Raw genomic sequence first — 14,708 nt, forward strand, 5'->3', positions numbered from 1 at the left:
CAGAACTGTATAAAGGGGATAAAATTAATGGTTTAGACATAGACAAATATTTAGACAAAGAGAAAATACCTTCAGTTAGAGAAGAACACAGGCAAAAACTGAATCAACCAATAACCTCGGGGGAAATCCTGCAGGTAATTAAGCAATTAAAGTCAGGGAAAGCACCAGGTACAGATGGCTTGACAGCGGTTTACTATAAAAACTTACAGTTAGAAATGGTAGAACCTCTTAGAGAATTATTTAATATGATTCAAACGGAAGGTAAAGTTCCCTCCATCTTGGAAGACAGCGTTTATATCTTTGATACCCAAAGAAGATCAAGATACTACTCAACCCAAAAATTATAGACCTATTTCATTACTGAATGTAGATTATAAAATTTTTACTAAAATATTAGCAAATAGGTTAATGTTGGTCACTCAACAATTGATACATACGGACCAAACAGGTTTTATACAAGGGAGACAGATGAAAAGTAATGTTAGATTAATTATTAATGCATTAGAATATTTGGGAAAGAACAACCAGATCCCTGCTGCGTTTATATTTTTGGATGCTGAGAAGGCCTTTGATCGAGTTAACTGGCAATTTCTGTTGAAGATATTGCAAAAAATGCAGATAGGAGATAATTTTTTACAGTCAATTAAAGCAATATACCAACAGCAAACAGCACAAATCATAGTCAATGGAAGTTTAACAGACTCTTTTCAAATTGGAAAAGGTACAAGACAGGGCTGTCCTTTGTCCCCATTATTGTTTATTATAACTTTGGAAGTATTGTTGAATAAAATACGGGGCTTGGATGGTTTAAAAGGGATCAAGATTAGGCAGCAAGAATATAGAGTCCGCGCTTTTGCGGATGATTTGGTCATAATATTGGAACAACCGCAGGAATCCAGTATGGTTTTAATGAATATGATTAATCAATATGGTCAAGTGTCGGGCTTTAAAATAAACTTAGGAAAAACCAAAATATTAGCTATAAATATGAATATTAAACAAAAGGAAGAATTAGGATTGATGCTAGGATGTGAGGTAGTTAAAAAAGTCAAATATCTTGGAGTTAACATTTTAACTTCAAGTGGGAAATTATATAAGCATAATTATGAACCACTTTGGCATAGCATACAGACAGAGATGAAAAAATGGGAGAAATTGCACTTATCTTTGCTGGGTAGGATAGCGGCAGTGAAAATGAACATTTTACCAAAATTTTTATTTCTCTTCCAAATGTTACCTATACTTAAAAAAGATGCAAACCTTTTAGAATGGCAGAAGGGTATCAATAAATTTGTGTGGGCAGGAAAGAAGCCGAGGGTAAAGATGAAAATAATGCAAGATGTACGTGAGAGAGGAGGATTGAAGCTACCTAATTTAAAACTATATTATGATGCAGTGGCATTATCCGTAATTAGTGATTGGATTCACTTAACCAATGATAGAATATTGAACATTGAGGGACACGATCTGGTATTTGGTTGGCATGCTTACCTGTTATTCAACAAAAAATTGGATAAGAACTTTAAAAGTCATATTTTAAGAAATGCTTTATTGCGGGTCTGGAAGAAATACCAATATAAATTAAATGACAAGTTACCCATGTGGGCAATTCCTAGACACGCAATTGAAAATATGAATACAGCACAAAAACAGGACAGCTGTCTGTACCTACAGACAGCTTCTTACCTCGGAAAGGGGGGTATTACAATTAAAATCTTTAGAGGTATTAAAAGAGGAGAAGGTAGTTCAAACATGGTTCCAGTATGGGCAATTACAGGCTAGGTGGAAAATAGATAAAAAAATTGGTTTTATTCAAGTTGAGGATAATCTGTTTAAACAAATAAGAGATCAAAGCTTAATGCATATAAAGAGGATATATAATGTATTAATACAGATGGATTCGGAAACAGAATTAGTTAAAGATTGTATGATAAAATGGGCTCAAAATATTGAGGAACCAATAATGTTGGATACATGGGAAAGAATCTGGGTAAGAAATGTGAAATTTACACAAGCTCAAAATCTGAGAGAAAATTTTTACAAGATGTTCTATAGATGGCATTTAGATCCTAAAAAGTTGGCTTCTATGTATCCGAATGTACAGCCTAAATGTTGGAGGTGTGGTTCTCTCGATGCTACATATTATCATATATGGTGGACCTGCCAAAAGGTTAAGGCATTTTGGATAAAAATATGGTGGGTCATGCAAAATGTTTTTAAAAGAAGGATAAAGTTTAGTCCTCAGTTATTTTTACTAGGTATATGTACTGACTTTACAGTGGTAGAGACCAATTTGACTCTGCACCTGATAACTGCAGCAAGACTGTTGGTGGCGCAATATTGGAAGAAGGAAGACTTGCCTACAATCCAAGAATGGACATTGAAAGTAACAAACTTAGCTGAAATGGCTAAAATATCGGCATATCTCAAAGATCATTCAAATGAGAGATATAAACGAGACTGGAAAAAATGGATTGACTATATACAAAATAAATACGGGACTAAGAAATTCCAGTTAGCCTATGCTTAAGATCAGAAATGATTTAAACTGTTAAAAGTCAGTTCAGTAAGAAGAAGCTAAGGTCAATCTAGAATGTTATTAATTTCTTTATTTCTTTTTTCTCAATAGATTTTAGACTGTGTTAGTTAAAAATCCATACCGTGTACGGGTTCTGGGAAGTCGGGGGGGGGGGGAAGGAGGAGGGGGGGTGGGGGGTGGAGGGAGGGAGGGGTACACACAACAAAAAAAAATTGTACTTCAATGTCTTAATGATTGACAAATGATGACATATTTGTGTTTTTTTTTAAAGAAAAATAAAAAAGTTCTGTTCTAAAAAAAAAAAAGAAATCCTTATCATCAGAAGCAGTTTGAATACATTCATTGCAGTAGATTATTTCATTTATAATCACATTAATATCACTTTTTCTTTCAGACATCAAGTGCTATACATGGAAGACTTTCTCACTTTATTTTTACATTTTCTATTCAAAACACTTCTCATTATTTCTTAATTGTGATGTATTCCACTATGATTGCTTTTTAAGGCTGTTGTGCTGGATAGTGAATGTGTGTGTTTGTGTGTGTGTGAGAGAGAGAGAGAGAGAGATTGAGAATGTTATTTGAATTATGATGATAAAAAATGACCCTATTTAAAATATTGTGATCATTCCAGCTTGGTTTGATTTATATATTTGCAGAAATAGAATTTATAATAGCTTTAACTACTATATTATAAACAGCAACTAAATTATACAACAGTTTATATTATTTTCAAACCTTAATGTATATATAATTTTATGTTATATACAAATTAAACACACTCTTTAAATTAAGTTCAATACAATTAGCCTACCTGCAGTTTTGGAATATTGGGCTCCAAGGGCTTGAATTTTTCCTCTCTCTGAGAAACGTTACTCACTTGCCTAAATAATTGAAATTCTAAAAATATTAATCACAATAGAACTCACTGTGAAATATAGAACAGAATAAAGTGCTATTACTTTCAAATCATTACTTTGAAAAAAGTAATGGTCTATGAAAAAATGGAAATGTAAAAACCATGTAGAATGCATTAAATAACAACGATTTAATCAATTGAAAAGTTTTTAAAATGACATCGCACTATAGAGCACAATTTTAACTATCAAAATCTTTTCTACAGTAATGCTTGAAATAAAATATTCACTGGAGCTATGTAAAAGCAAAGTAGAAGGCAGGGCAGCTGTTCTGAATTTTTCCTAGACGTTTTTCTTTAGTACAAAATTGACTATTCTGACCACACCAAGAATACAAAAAAAGTTCCAACAATGTTTGAATCAGAGGTGGTATTCAGCCGGTTCTTACCAGTTCAGGCGGCGACTGGATGTTCCGCCCACCTACCCCGATATAATGTGTGACCTTCTGCGCATGCGAGGTCACATTTGCGACCCATTAGTGAAGGTAAATGAATTCCACCACTGGTTTGAAAATCAGTGGAGGTCAGGATGCTTCAGGTGAAATTGGAATGACCCATCCTGATCTCAAAACAAAACACGAGCTCAGAACATTTTAAAGTTGAAATATGCCCGCTCTCTCCTAGGAACTTGCATGAAAAAGAAAGCATTTTCTAACCACCAGTTGACTTCTAAGGAAACTAAAGATTTGATTACAAATTACTAATCTTAGGCCCATGAAAACAATTCAAAAGAGTGTTTCATTAGTATTGAGCAAAGAGTCTCTCCTTCAAGTATTAAAGTCACAATGGTTTCCCACATCTGTCTGCACTTTTGTGTGTTCCAGTGCAAATAGTTCTTGTAGGAATGATCTTGATGATTGTCCATGCCTGCACAGAAAACCATGAAAAGCCTCTGAAACAGCCAAAACTGCTTTCTAAAGTACCTGGTTACTTTAATTCTTGAAAGCAAGTTAGACTTCCTTCTAATACTTTCATAATGAATACTTTTTTAAAAAATAGACATTGTATTCATATAAAATATCAAGTATAGTAATTGTTTATATTTAATATAGCGCAAGTATAATGGGTAATATAGAAATTTGATAGATATAAATAAATACATAAATATTTGCAGTTTTCTTTTTTCATTTTTTTTATATTAAGGTCTTTAATGGTCTGTTTCTTTTTTCTTTATTTCTAGGAAATTCCACTTACTTAGATGATCATGGACCAGCTCCTCGTAAGGTGAGATGCTTTGTACATTATGTTACATTCAACCAGATTCTGTTCGGTTGTTCCATTTTTCTGCCACTGTAGTTTATAAATGATAAATCATGGTGAGTAATGGCATTATTTCTGTCCCATCAGAAAGGCATAGCACAAACAATGGTTCTAGCATGGTACTTGGGTGTAAAATTGGAGTTACAGATTTTGGAGGCTGTTAGAAACCAAAAAATGTGCACCTTTCTGATTTCAGAATAACTTTGTGCTAAAACCTAGTTATTCAAAACAACCAGTTGTACCATTGACTTATGAATTTTGGCATTTTTAAAATTTTGGAGATCCATATCCTGCATGTCATGATAAGAATGTGTTAATAAATTAAGAATAAGTTAAATCAGTTAAAGAAATTTTGCTTCTAGAATCTGAGTAAACTATACACAATTTTTAATATTCTTACTTGATCAGAAAAGTTCCATTTTCTTTAATAGGTTTTACCTTGCTCATTTTTTCTGTTTAATTCTAACTTATATTACAGTCCTGATCTTATATTTAATTCTATTTTATTTTATAAATCATTGTCTTTTATTTTTCTCTGCTGATTTCATAGGTTTTGATTATTTGTCGACGAGGTATGCAGTGATGGGATTCAACATTTTTTGCTACCGGTTCTGTGGATATGGCTTGGTGGGAGGTCATGTGACTGGGTAGGCATGGCCAACTCGTCATCACTCATGGCCATTCAGTCACATGACCATTCCACCGGGCCATGCCCACAGAACTTGGTAGGAAAAAAATTTGAATTTCTACCTACCTACCTATTTTCTGCCCAGGCCTGGTCTAATCTCTCAAAGGCCTCCTCCTGCATGCTGTCTGCTCTTCCTTCGCCAGTCCTGTTTCCATCCTTCAGAGGCCCTGCCCTAGCCCCCGCTTCCTCCCCCATGACTGCATCTTTCTTTGGGCTTACCTTCCTCCCGCGGCGGCTGGTCCAGACTCCAGATAGCAAGTTCTCTTTTTTGGTGCGACTGCGAGAAGTCTCCCAGCCACTGCGTCTTTGCCAGCTGCTTCCTGGCAGCAGCAGCTGGTTGGAGGCCACCAAAAACTACTGGAGGTCTCAAATGTGCCAAAAAAGCCACTGCCATTGCCACCCTGTTTTTCGTGCTGGCCATTCACATGCATCCTATTACCTGCTGTGCTGGAGGGACTTTCCGGGCAAGTCTATGCTGCATAGAGTCAGTGTCCAGAACTTACTGTTTCTGTGACTTATTTAATTGCTTACTTATTTATATCCCATCTTTATATTTTTAAAAATAACTCGAAGTAGCATATGCATTAGCCTTTGGGATATAGAAGTATGGTAAATGCAAATTGGGTATCTTTCGTTGAGGTCAGCATATCATGCAATATTGATGATGTTTTGTTTTAAATAAGAAATAATAAAATCATCTTTGTTTTATATGACCAAATAGAAATGAGGTGTGATTTACAACTATTAAATCTTAGACTGAATATCCAAGAATTCAAGCATTCTAGAGGAAGAAAGGCTATTTTTCTTTTTCAATCTTTTAGCCTGTGCAAAAAGTTTAAATTCAGTCCACATTCCAATTCAATACATTATTAAAATATCCAGGAGAAAAGAATAAAAAAAATATTCTAGGTTAAAGTAAAACAAAATATAAATTTTACTACTAACTAAACTTAGCAGATTTGGTTACCTACATTTATGAGAATATTACTTTTAGAGTCATTCCCTATGAAAACCCAGCCAGAGGTGGTATTTACTTGCTACCATTCTTCTGAGGGTAAAATATTTTCATACAGCTAGTTTTTTTAGAACAGGAGTGTCAAACTTGATTTTATTGAGGGGCACATCAGGGTTGTGTTTGACCTTGTGGGGGCGTGGACAAGGTGGACATAGCCAGCTTGATGTCACTCCTATCGGGGCGCCTATGGTGGCCCAAGCGCTTGGCCAGTGAAAACGGGCTCCCGAGCTCGTTTTTGGCTGCCACTGCCTCCTGCAACCCTTTGCCAGTGAAAATGGCACTTTGGAGACCATTTTCACTGGCAGAAGCACTGCAGGCTGATCCTTCGCTGTGTTCAGGGGGGCCTGCGGGCCAGATCTAAATACCCTGTGGTCCGGATCCGGGCCTTGAGTTTGACACCCTTGTTCTAGAAGAATGTAAGTAAGAAGTTTTATGAATATTTAGTCTTCTTGGTACTTAGGGTAGTTGAATATTTGAGGATATTAATTTTCAACAGTATTTTCCTATTCTTATAAAGTTGCCAGCAGCATCTAATCTTTGAACAACATTCAGCTTAGTCGACAAAGTTTGTTTTGCCTGAACTCTCTTTTCTGCTGTTCCCATGAGCAGAGAATATGAGAATTTACTTGCATAATTGTTTCCTGTTATTGAATAAAGTTTGTAATAAAAACAAAAACAAACCTAATATTAGCTCCTTTTGATCTATATTTGAAGTTCTGTTTACCCAGCTCCCTTTTTCAAACTATTTCGTTTAGTTGGTCAGTCCACATTATGATTGTTTGAGGTTTGAAATTCAAAGTAATTTAAATGCTCAAATTTTAAATTAATTCCCTTTTGAAATATAAAAGTGAGATGAAGTTTCCTTGCCAGATAGGTCAAATGGTTCATGTCCTCTTCTTAATTACTGTTCATTTGTCCACACTCTTGAATAAAAATAATCATTTATTTCTATGGATATTCTCAGTCATCCAGGTCATGGTTGTCCCAAAAGTGCATTTTCAGGAGAGAACTGGACTTTCTGGTTTTTCTTTGAAGACATTTCACTTCTCATCTAATAAGCTTCCTCACCTCTGAAGAAAGAAAATATTCTTCTTCATTTGTAATAAAGCTATTGCAAAAATCACTGGCCTGAGATTGGGTTCTTGTTGAACCTTGTTGACCCATAAATCTTACATGTCTGATTATCTTCAAAATTACTTAGAGGTCAGGTGAATCTCATGCCGGTGATTTTTGCAACGGCTTTATTTCAAATGAAGAAGAATATTTTCTTTCTTCAGAGCTGAAGAAGCTTCTTGGATGAGAAGTGAAACATCTTCAAAGTAAAACCAGAAAGTCCAGTTGCCTCTTGAAAAAGCACCTTTAGGACAATCATTTATTTCCTACAAATATAATGGGTTTAAATCTCTATTATATAAAATTGTATTTACTTGGAAGCACATAGAGATACATATTTGTCTATTTTTATTTTAAAATGGGAGCCTTCCCCACCCTCATAGTTCAATTGATTGGGGTGAATTAACCAGAAATGTAAAAGTAGGCAAGCTTGGGAGGAAATCTGTATCCTTGAGTACAAGGCAGTTTCATCTTATGAAGCATTTTATTGCAATGGTAAAGTCTTTGGGGAGAGCTTAAAGAGGTCAGTAAACATCTGTACAAGTTTAGAAGTGGATGAAGAAGCCAAGACTGGACGGTTGTCAAGGCAGTCTGCTCAGTGCAGTGTAATTCTGGCTCTTAATGAGCTGCTCGACCTCAAGTGGCTGGCTGAGAGAATTGAGAGACAGACATTTTTACAGGGTGGAGAGACATAACTCTGGGACCATTTGCCCTAGCCTCATTTTTTGGTTTAATCTTTTGCTTCAATATTTGAAATGATCATTTCACATTCAAAGCAGGAAAAGTTAATTTAGAATCTCAAGAGAATAACACAATAACAGGCCTAATCTAGGCCAACCCCCTGCTCAAGCAAGAAACCCTACACCATTTCAGACAAATGTCTAATCTCTTCTTAAAAGCCTCCAGTATTGGAGTACCCATAACTTCTGGATGCAAGTCCTTCCCCTGATTAATTGTTCAAACTGTTAGGAAATTTCTCTTCACTTCTAAGTTGGATCTTTCCTTGCTTCTTGTCCTGTCTTCAGGAGCTTTGGGGAGTAGTAGTGATGTTATTCAAAAATTTTTACTACCAGTTCTGTGGGCGTGGCTTGGTGGGCATGGCAGGGGAAGGATACTGTAAAATCTCCATTCCCTCCCGATCAGCTGGGACTCGGGAGGCAGAGAATAGATGCGAGTGGGGCCCGTCAGAGGTGGTATTTACCGGTTCTCCTAACTACTCAAAAATTCTGCTACCGGGTCCCCTTTTCTCTGCGCTTATTTCAGTGTTTTGGTGTCGTCGTCGCCCCCCCCCCCCCCCCATATTTTAGCTTTTCCACATACTTTGTTGGGCTACTGACTAAGGGACATTTTTAAAAAGTACATTGATGAAAAATAAAATGATAAGAAACTGGATTCAAATAAACATTGTTCTCAGACTTTGCAGGTTATACAAAAGTCCAGGAGAGAGTCTTTTGTCTTGGGAGATCTCTTCCCAGATGAGAGTTTCTCATCTCTCCTATCAAGGAAAATGATAGTTGACTCTAGATGATAATCTATAAGGATTGTAAGTGTTGGAAATCAAACTACTTTTTATGTTTTCTTTAGCACAATCTCCATCTCTCTCCCTGTTAACCATGGACAAAAACTACATGTAGCTCAAAATTAATTTGTCTTCATAGTTTGCCCAAATAAACATGTCGACTCTTTTCAGATATAGCTTCTGTACTTTAGTTTCTTTCTTGCTGCCAGAAGCTTGATTATTACTATAATCATGTTTCTGGCTATATTGTGGGAAAGGAGATTTTCCACTGCAGAAGCTTAGTTTCCACTCCGACAATATTATGGAAGATGGTTAAAAATACATTTCTTCCCCCATGTTTTAATTGGTAGTTAATTTTAATGTCTAATTTAAATCTTCTTTTAGTTTGTATTTGTATTTTTACTATTGTAAGCTGCCTAAACAGAAAATTGGGCTGGAAATCAATGATACACTTTGTTCCTCTAGCATAGCTCCACACATAAACTCCCATATAATTTTATTTAAATGCAACAACTTCATCATTTTTATGGATTTTTGAAGCAATCAAGTTGTTTGAGTGGGCATCCTTTTTTATTTTTGGTCACATTTGAGAATTGTGTGCTCTTATCACAAAATGACTGCTTGGAGGGCATTGCCTTTCACTCAAAGCCCTCCTACTAGAAAGAAAGAAGCTGGTGTGATTACTCTCTGCCACCATCTTACCACAAGATGCACCTTACCACAACTAGACTGTTGTTCCAATGAAAATATTCCCAATGCATTTTAGCTACACCCCACCTTTATTAGTATTATTTATAAATGCCTGTTTGAGTCCTAGGGCTTTTTTGAAGTAAAGATAATGTAGAAATTAGTTCTTCATAATAGTACTTCTCACAGGGACGTGGTGGCTTCGTGCATAACACACTGAGCTTGTTGATCAGAACGGTTGGCAGTTCAGTGGTTAGAATCCCTAGCACCGCGTAACGGAGTGAGCTCCCATTACTTGTCCCAGCTTCTGCCAACCTAGCAGTTCGAAAGCATATAAAAATACAAGTAGAAAAATAGGGACCACCTTTGGTGGGAAGGTAACAGAATTCCATGTGCCTTCGGCATTTAGTCATGCTGGCCATATGACCATGGAGATGTCTTTAGACAGTGCTGGCTCTTCGACTTTGAAACAGAGATGAGCACCACCCCCTAGAGTCAGGAACGACTAGCACATATGTGCGAGGGGAACATTTACCTTTACCTAATAGCACTTCTCAAGTCGGGGCTATATGGCCCCCTGGGGGCTCATATGATATTTTGGGGGAGGGGGAGTGAAAACCATGGCACATGGACCTCAGAAAAAGAGGGAATCAAAGAAGAGCAAAGTGTATTTTACTGCAAATATTGTATTATTGACTTCAGAAAACTCAGTTACTGCTCTGCGTCTGTATCTGATAATGGGACTTGGACAGGGGGGGCCAAAGGAGAAAAACAAGGTCATAAGGGGACCCTAAGCAAAAAAAAAAAAAGATTGAGAAACACTGCTTTATAAGATGATATTTTTCTATTTATTGTTGTTATTTCAAAAATATCTTTTAAAAATGAAGTGAGTGTGGAACATGATTAAGCCCAGTGTATTTATATGGGCAATCTCATAGACATCTCTGTGGTAAACAGTTAAGATTAACCTGTTTCATTAAATTTAAATGTAAGGATAAACTGAAGCATCAAGGAGCACATCAGGGGTGGGTTCCTGCCAGTTTTAACCTCTTCTATAGAAGAGGTTCCACAAATCTACTGTGCCATTTAGAACCGGTTCCAGCTCCCTCCCCCCGCCCATCCGCACCATGCTTGCCCCGCCCACCACTCACTGATTGGCTGGCTCACCAATGGCCCGGCCGCCTCTAAGAGTCCTTTCTAAACCTTAAAGTCTTAAAGCTGTCAAGTTTGAACATCCCTGGGTTTTTTTTTTAAAGGATTAGGGGTGCAAGGTCTTGTAACTTGACAGCTTTAAGACTTGCACACTTCAATGCCAGAGTTTCTGAGCCAACATTTTGGTTGCTAAGCAAGAGCGTTGTTAAGTGAGTTTCACCACATTTTACAAGTTGGCCATGCCCACCCAGTGACATGACTTCCAAGCCACTCCCATTCAGTCACATGGCTGGCAAGCCACTCCCAGCAAGCCACTGTCACAAAGCAGGCTACACCTAGGGAAGAGGTTCTAAAAAAAATTGAAACCCACCACCGGAGCACATGGACCTAAGTACAAACTCTATGTTCTTGTTCCTGCTTCTCTATGGAAATTCTCAACTATCCATGTCATAGTTGTCCCAAAAGTGCTTTTTTCAGTTCAGAATTTAAGAAGTTTTTGGAATGAGAAGTGAAACATTTTCAAAGGAAAAAGAAACCCTAAGAATATCCAGTTTGAAAAAAAGCACCTTTGGTCCTGTTCCGGCTTGGATGTAATATATAGTATATTTAGCAATTTATATATACTACTATAAAGTATATATTATTAATGGAGCAGCATTTAAACTTCACAGTTCATTTCTTGAAAGTTCATATGGTTTATTTTTAAAATTTGAGAATTCCTTAAATTAAAATGTACAAAAGCATTTCAACCGGGTGAGATGGTGCAATAAGAAAATAAAGATTCTCCCCTTCTTGTACAGAAAATAAGTCTAAACAGTCCGGACAAGATTGGGATACTTTTCAAGAGTGATGCATCTGGGCAGCTGAGTGATGCTCTACCTGTCCTGTAGGGGTCATGACTTTCTCTAAGGAGTAGATTTACACTTTGAAGGTGTTCCTGGATCACCACTGTTAGTAGAAGCCTAGGTGGCTTCATTGGCAAATAATGCCTTTTATCAAGGCATTGCTAATTTATCTACTATGATCTTACTTGGATAGAGACAAACAGCTTTACAACAGTTACTCTCTGATATTATCTCAGTTAGATTATTGTAATGTGTTGTGAGTGGGGCCCATTTGAATAAGAGTTGGAAACTTTTAGTTAGTTCAAAAAATAGCAGCCAGTTTGCTTAATGGGACTGACCATTATGAATATATTATGCCATTATGCCATGGTATTATGCCAGTTCTTTGCCACTATACTGACTGCCATCCATTTCCAGTTCAAAGTTCAGATTTTTACCTTTAAATGCCTAAGCAGCTTAGGGCAAGGTTACCTGAAGGAGCATTTTCTCATGAGCCTTACCTAGATTTTAAAATAATCTAATAAAGCCTTTCTCCGGGTCCTTTCATCAAAACTGAGGTGGGCATCTTTAAGGGGTGGATTTTTTTCCCCTGAGATGGCATTTCATTAATGTAATTTCCTTCCCAACTGGCACCGAGCATCATTTCAACACCAGGTGAAGACTTTTCTATTGATATTGATGTGAACTGATATGTTTGAACCTCTGGGTTGAAGAAATTCCACAAACTGCATGTCAGGTGCGACTTCATTTAATAATCAGGAAAGAAACCACTCAACTCCATTTGTTTGACATCAAGTGTACTTTTACTAATTATAAACAAACAGTAGCAAAGCTAAGCTGAATCTGGTTAATTAGGCGCAAAAGCAAAGAATATCATGTATAATTCAATCCCCTCCCCCTGGCACCCCAGTCCATACTCCAATTATAATGCACCCAACTGTTAGGTGGGTGATATCTTCAAAATACATCACCAGGATGGAATGCCGGACAGTTAACCTTGGCGGGAAACTCCCTTCCTCCATATGCGCAGTAAGATGGTCAGGTCAGCGTCTAGAATCTTCCTCCAGCACATCATGATTCCCCTTCCAAATATCATGTCCCCCCTCCCCGTTACAATGGCAGCCAAAGCAGCAGCAAAGCAGAGGCTGACATCCGGCCCTCCTCCAGAAAAGGGCGGTCAGACCTGCAGAAATGAAAAGAACACAAACAAACGGACACACAACAATACATAAACGAGAGAAAGGGTAAGGGAGAGAAAAAAACAAAAGAAAGGAAAAATTAGGAGATTGTCCGACAATCAGGGCTAATCAGGATAGGCAGAGTAGAACTTGCGGAGCAGACGAGGCGCTCGAACATGGGACGTGTCTACCCATTCAGTGTGAGATGGGGGGAAATGCTTCCAAACCACCAGGTACTGAACACGGTTTTCCCATTTACGAGAGTCCAGTATCTCACGGATCTCGAAATGTTGCTCCCCCTCAACCAAAAGCGGAGCGGGCGGAGGAGGGAGAGGTGTTCTCAAAGAAGAAGTGCAGAGAGGCTTCAGGAGAGTAACATGAAAAACAGGGTAAACCCGGTTGAGATGCTTAGGCAACTGGAGTCGGACAGAAACAGGGTTGATCTTGACAATGGGAAACGGGCCAACGTATTTGGGCCCCAATTTCTTCGACTTCTGGGGTGTTTGAAGAAATCTAGTGGACAAATAAACTTGATCACCAACTTTGTACTCATAAGGCTTAGCCCGTTTCTTATCAGCCTGTTTTTTATGAGCGCGGTGTGCAGCATCCAAAGTCTGGAGAGCCAAAGGCCAAATGTCCCGAAGGCGATCACTCCACTCAGACAGCGACGACACTTGTGGTTGCTCGCGAGGAATTTCAGGAATGGGTACAAAATCCTGGCCGAACACCACACGAAAAGGGGTAAAACCAGTGCTGCTGTATACGGAATTATTGTAAGCCACCTCAGCATGAGGCAACAAATCTACCCAATCATCCTGCTGTTAGTTAATGAAACAACGTAAATATTGTTCTAGTACAGAATTAGTCCTTTCACAAGCCCCATTAGTCTGAGGGTGGTGGGAGGAGCTTAGCCCCTGGGCGGAGCCAATCCGATTCAGAAAGTCTTTCCAGAAGAGGGAGGTGAACTGAACACCCCTGTCCGCAATGATGTGGTCGGGCACCCCATGCAAGCGATAAATATGAGAGATGAACATCTTAGCGAGGGATTTTGCAGAAGGGATCTTGGAACAAGGGATGAAATGGATTTCTTTGGAGAATAAGTCCGTAACAACCCAGATAACCGTGTGTCCCTGACTCTCAAGAAGTTCGACAATGAAATCCATGGAGATCTCCTTCCATGGGGCCACTGGGCGAGCCACCGCCTGGAGTAACCCCTGGGGCTTACCTGGAGGGCATTTAGCAGCAGCACAAACGGGACAACTGGCAACATATCTCTCAATGTCCTTTTTCAAAGACGGCCACCAAAATTGCCGCTTGACAAGGTGTAGAGTCTTGATGAATCTAAAGTGCCCAGCCATCTGGGAGTCATGAGCCCGTTGAAGGACAATGGGTCTAATGGACACAGGAACGTATAACTTCGCCCCAATCCAAGGCAATTCATCCTTTATAGTGCATTCATTCATGTGCTGTTGGAACCAGTCATCCCCAGTAAGGGCTTTTTTGAGGTTAGAAAGAAAGTCCTGAGTGACCTCCACCTTAGAAGTTGCCTGACTTCTAGTAACAACAGGAGCAGCGAGGCTCTTTGCGGGAATGACAGGCTGGACCACACTGAGCTTAGAACAGTTGTACTGAGGGAGTCTGGACAAAGTATCAGCCATAAAGTTTCCCCCCCCCCGCCCCCGGAATGTATTTCAAGGTAAAATTGAATCTATTGAAATGCTGAGCCCAGTGCATCTGCTTAGGAAAAAGTTTTCTGGGGGTTCTCAAAGCTTTCAAATTTTTATGGTCAGTCCACA

The 14,708-nt window shown here is 38.3% G+C and overlaps 1 protein-coding gene across 1 annotated transcript in view; it reads left to right on the forward strand.

The window, feature by feature from the left end:
- Window positions 1–14,708, forward strand: part of UST (uronyl 2-sulfotransferase) — a 157,232-nt gene that overhangs the window by 77,352 nt on the left and 65,172 nt on the right. The window contains 1 exon segment of the mRNA XM_032217056.1: window positions 4,636–4,679. Coding sequence (XP_032072947.1) covers window positions 4,636–4,679 — 44 coding nt within the window.

This window comes from Thamnophis elegans, chromosome 4 (assembly GCF_009769535.1).
Source record: "Thamnophis elegans isolate rThaEle1 chromosome 4, rThaEle1.pri, whole genome shotgun sequence".
Classification (NCBI taxonomy): Eukaryota; Metazoa; Chordata; class Lepidosauria; order Squamata; family Colubridae; genus Thamnophis; species Thamnophis elegans.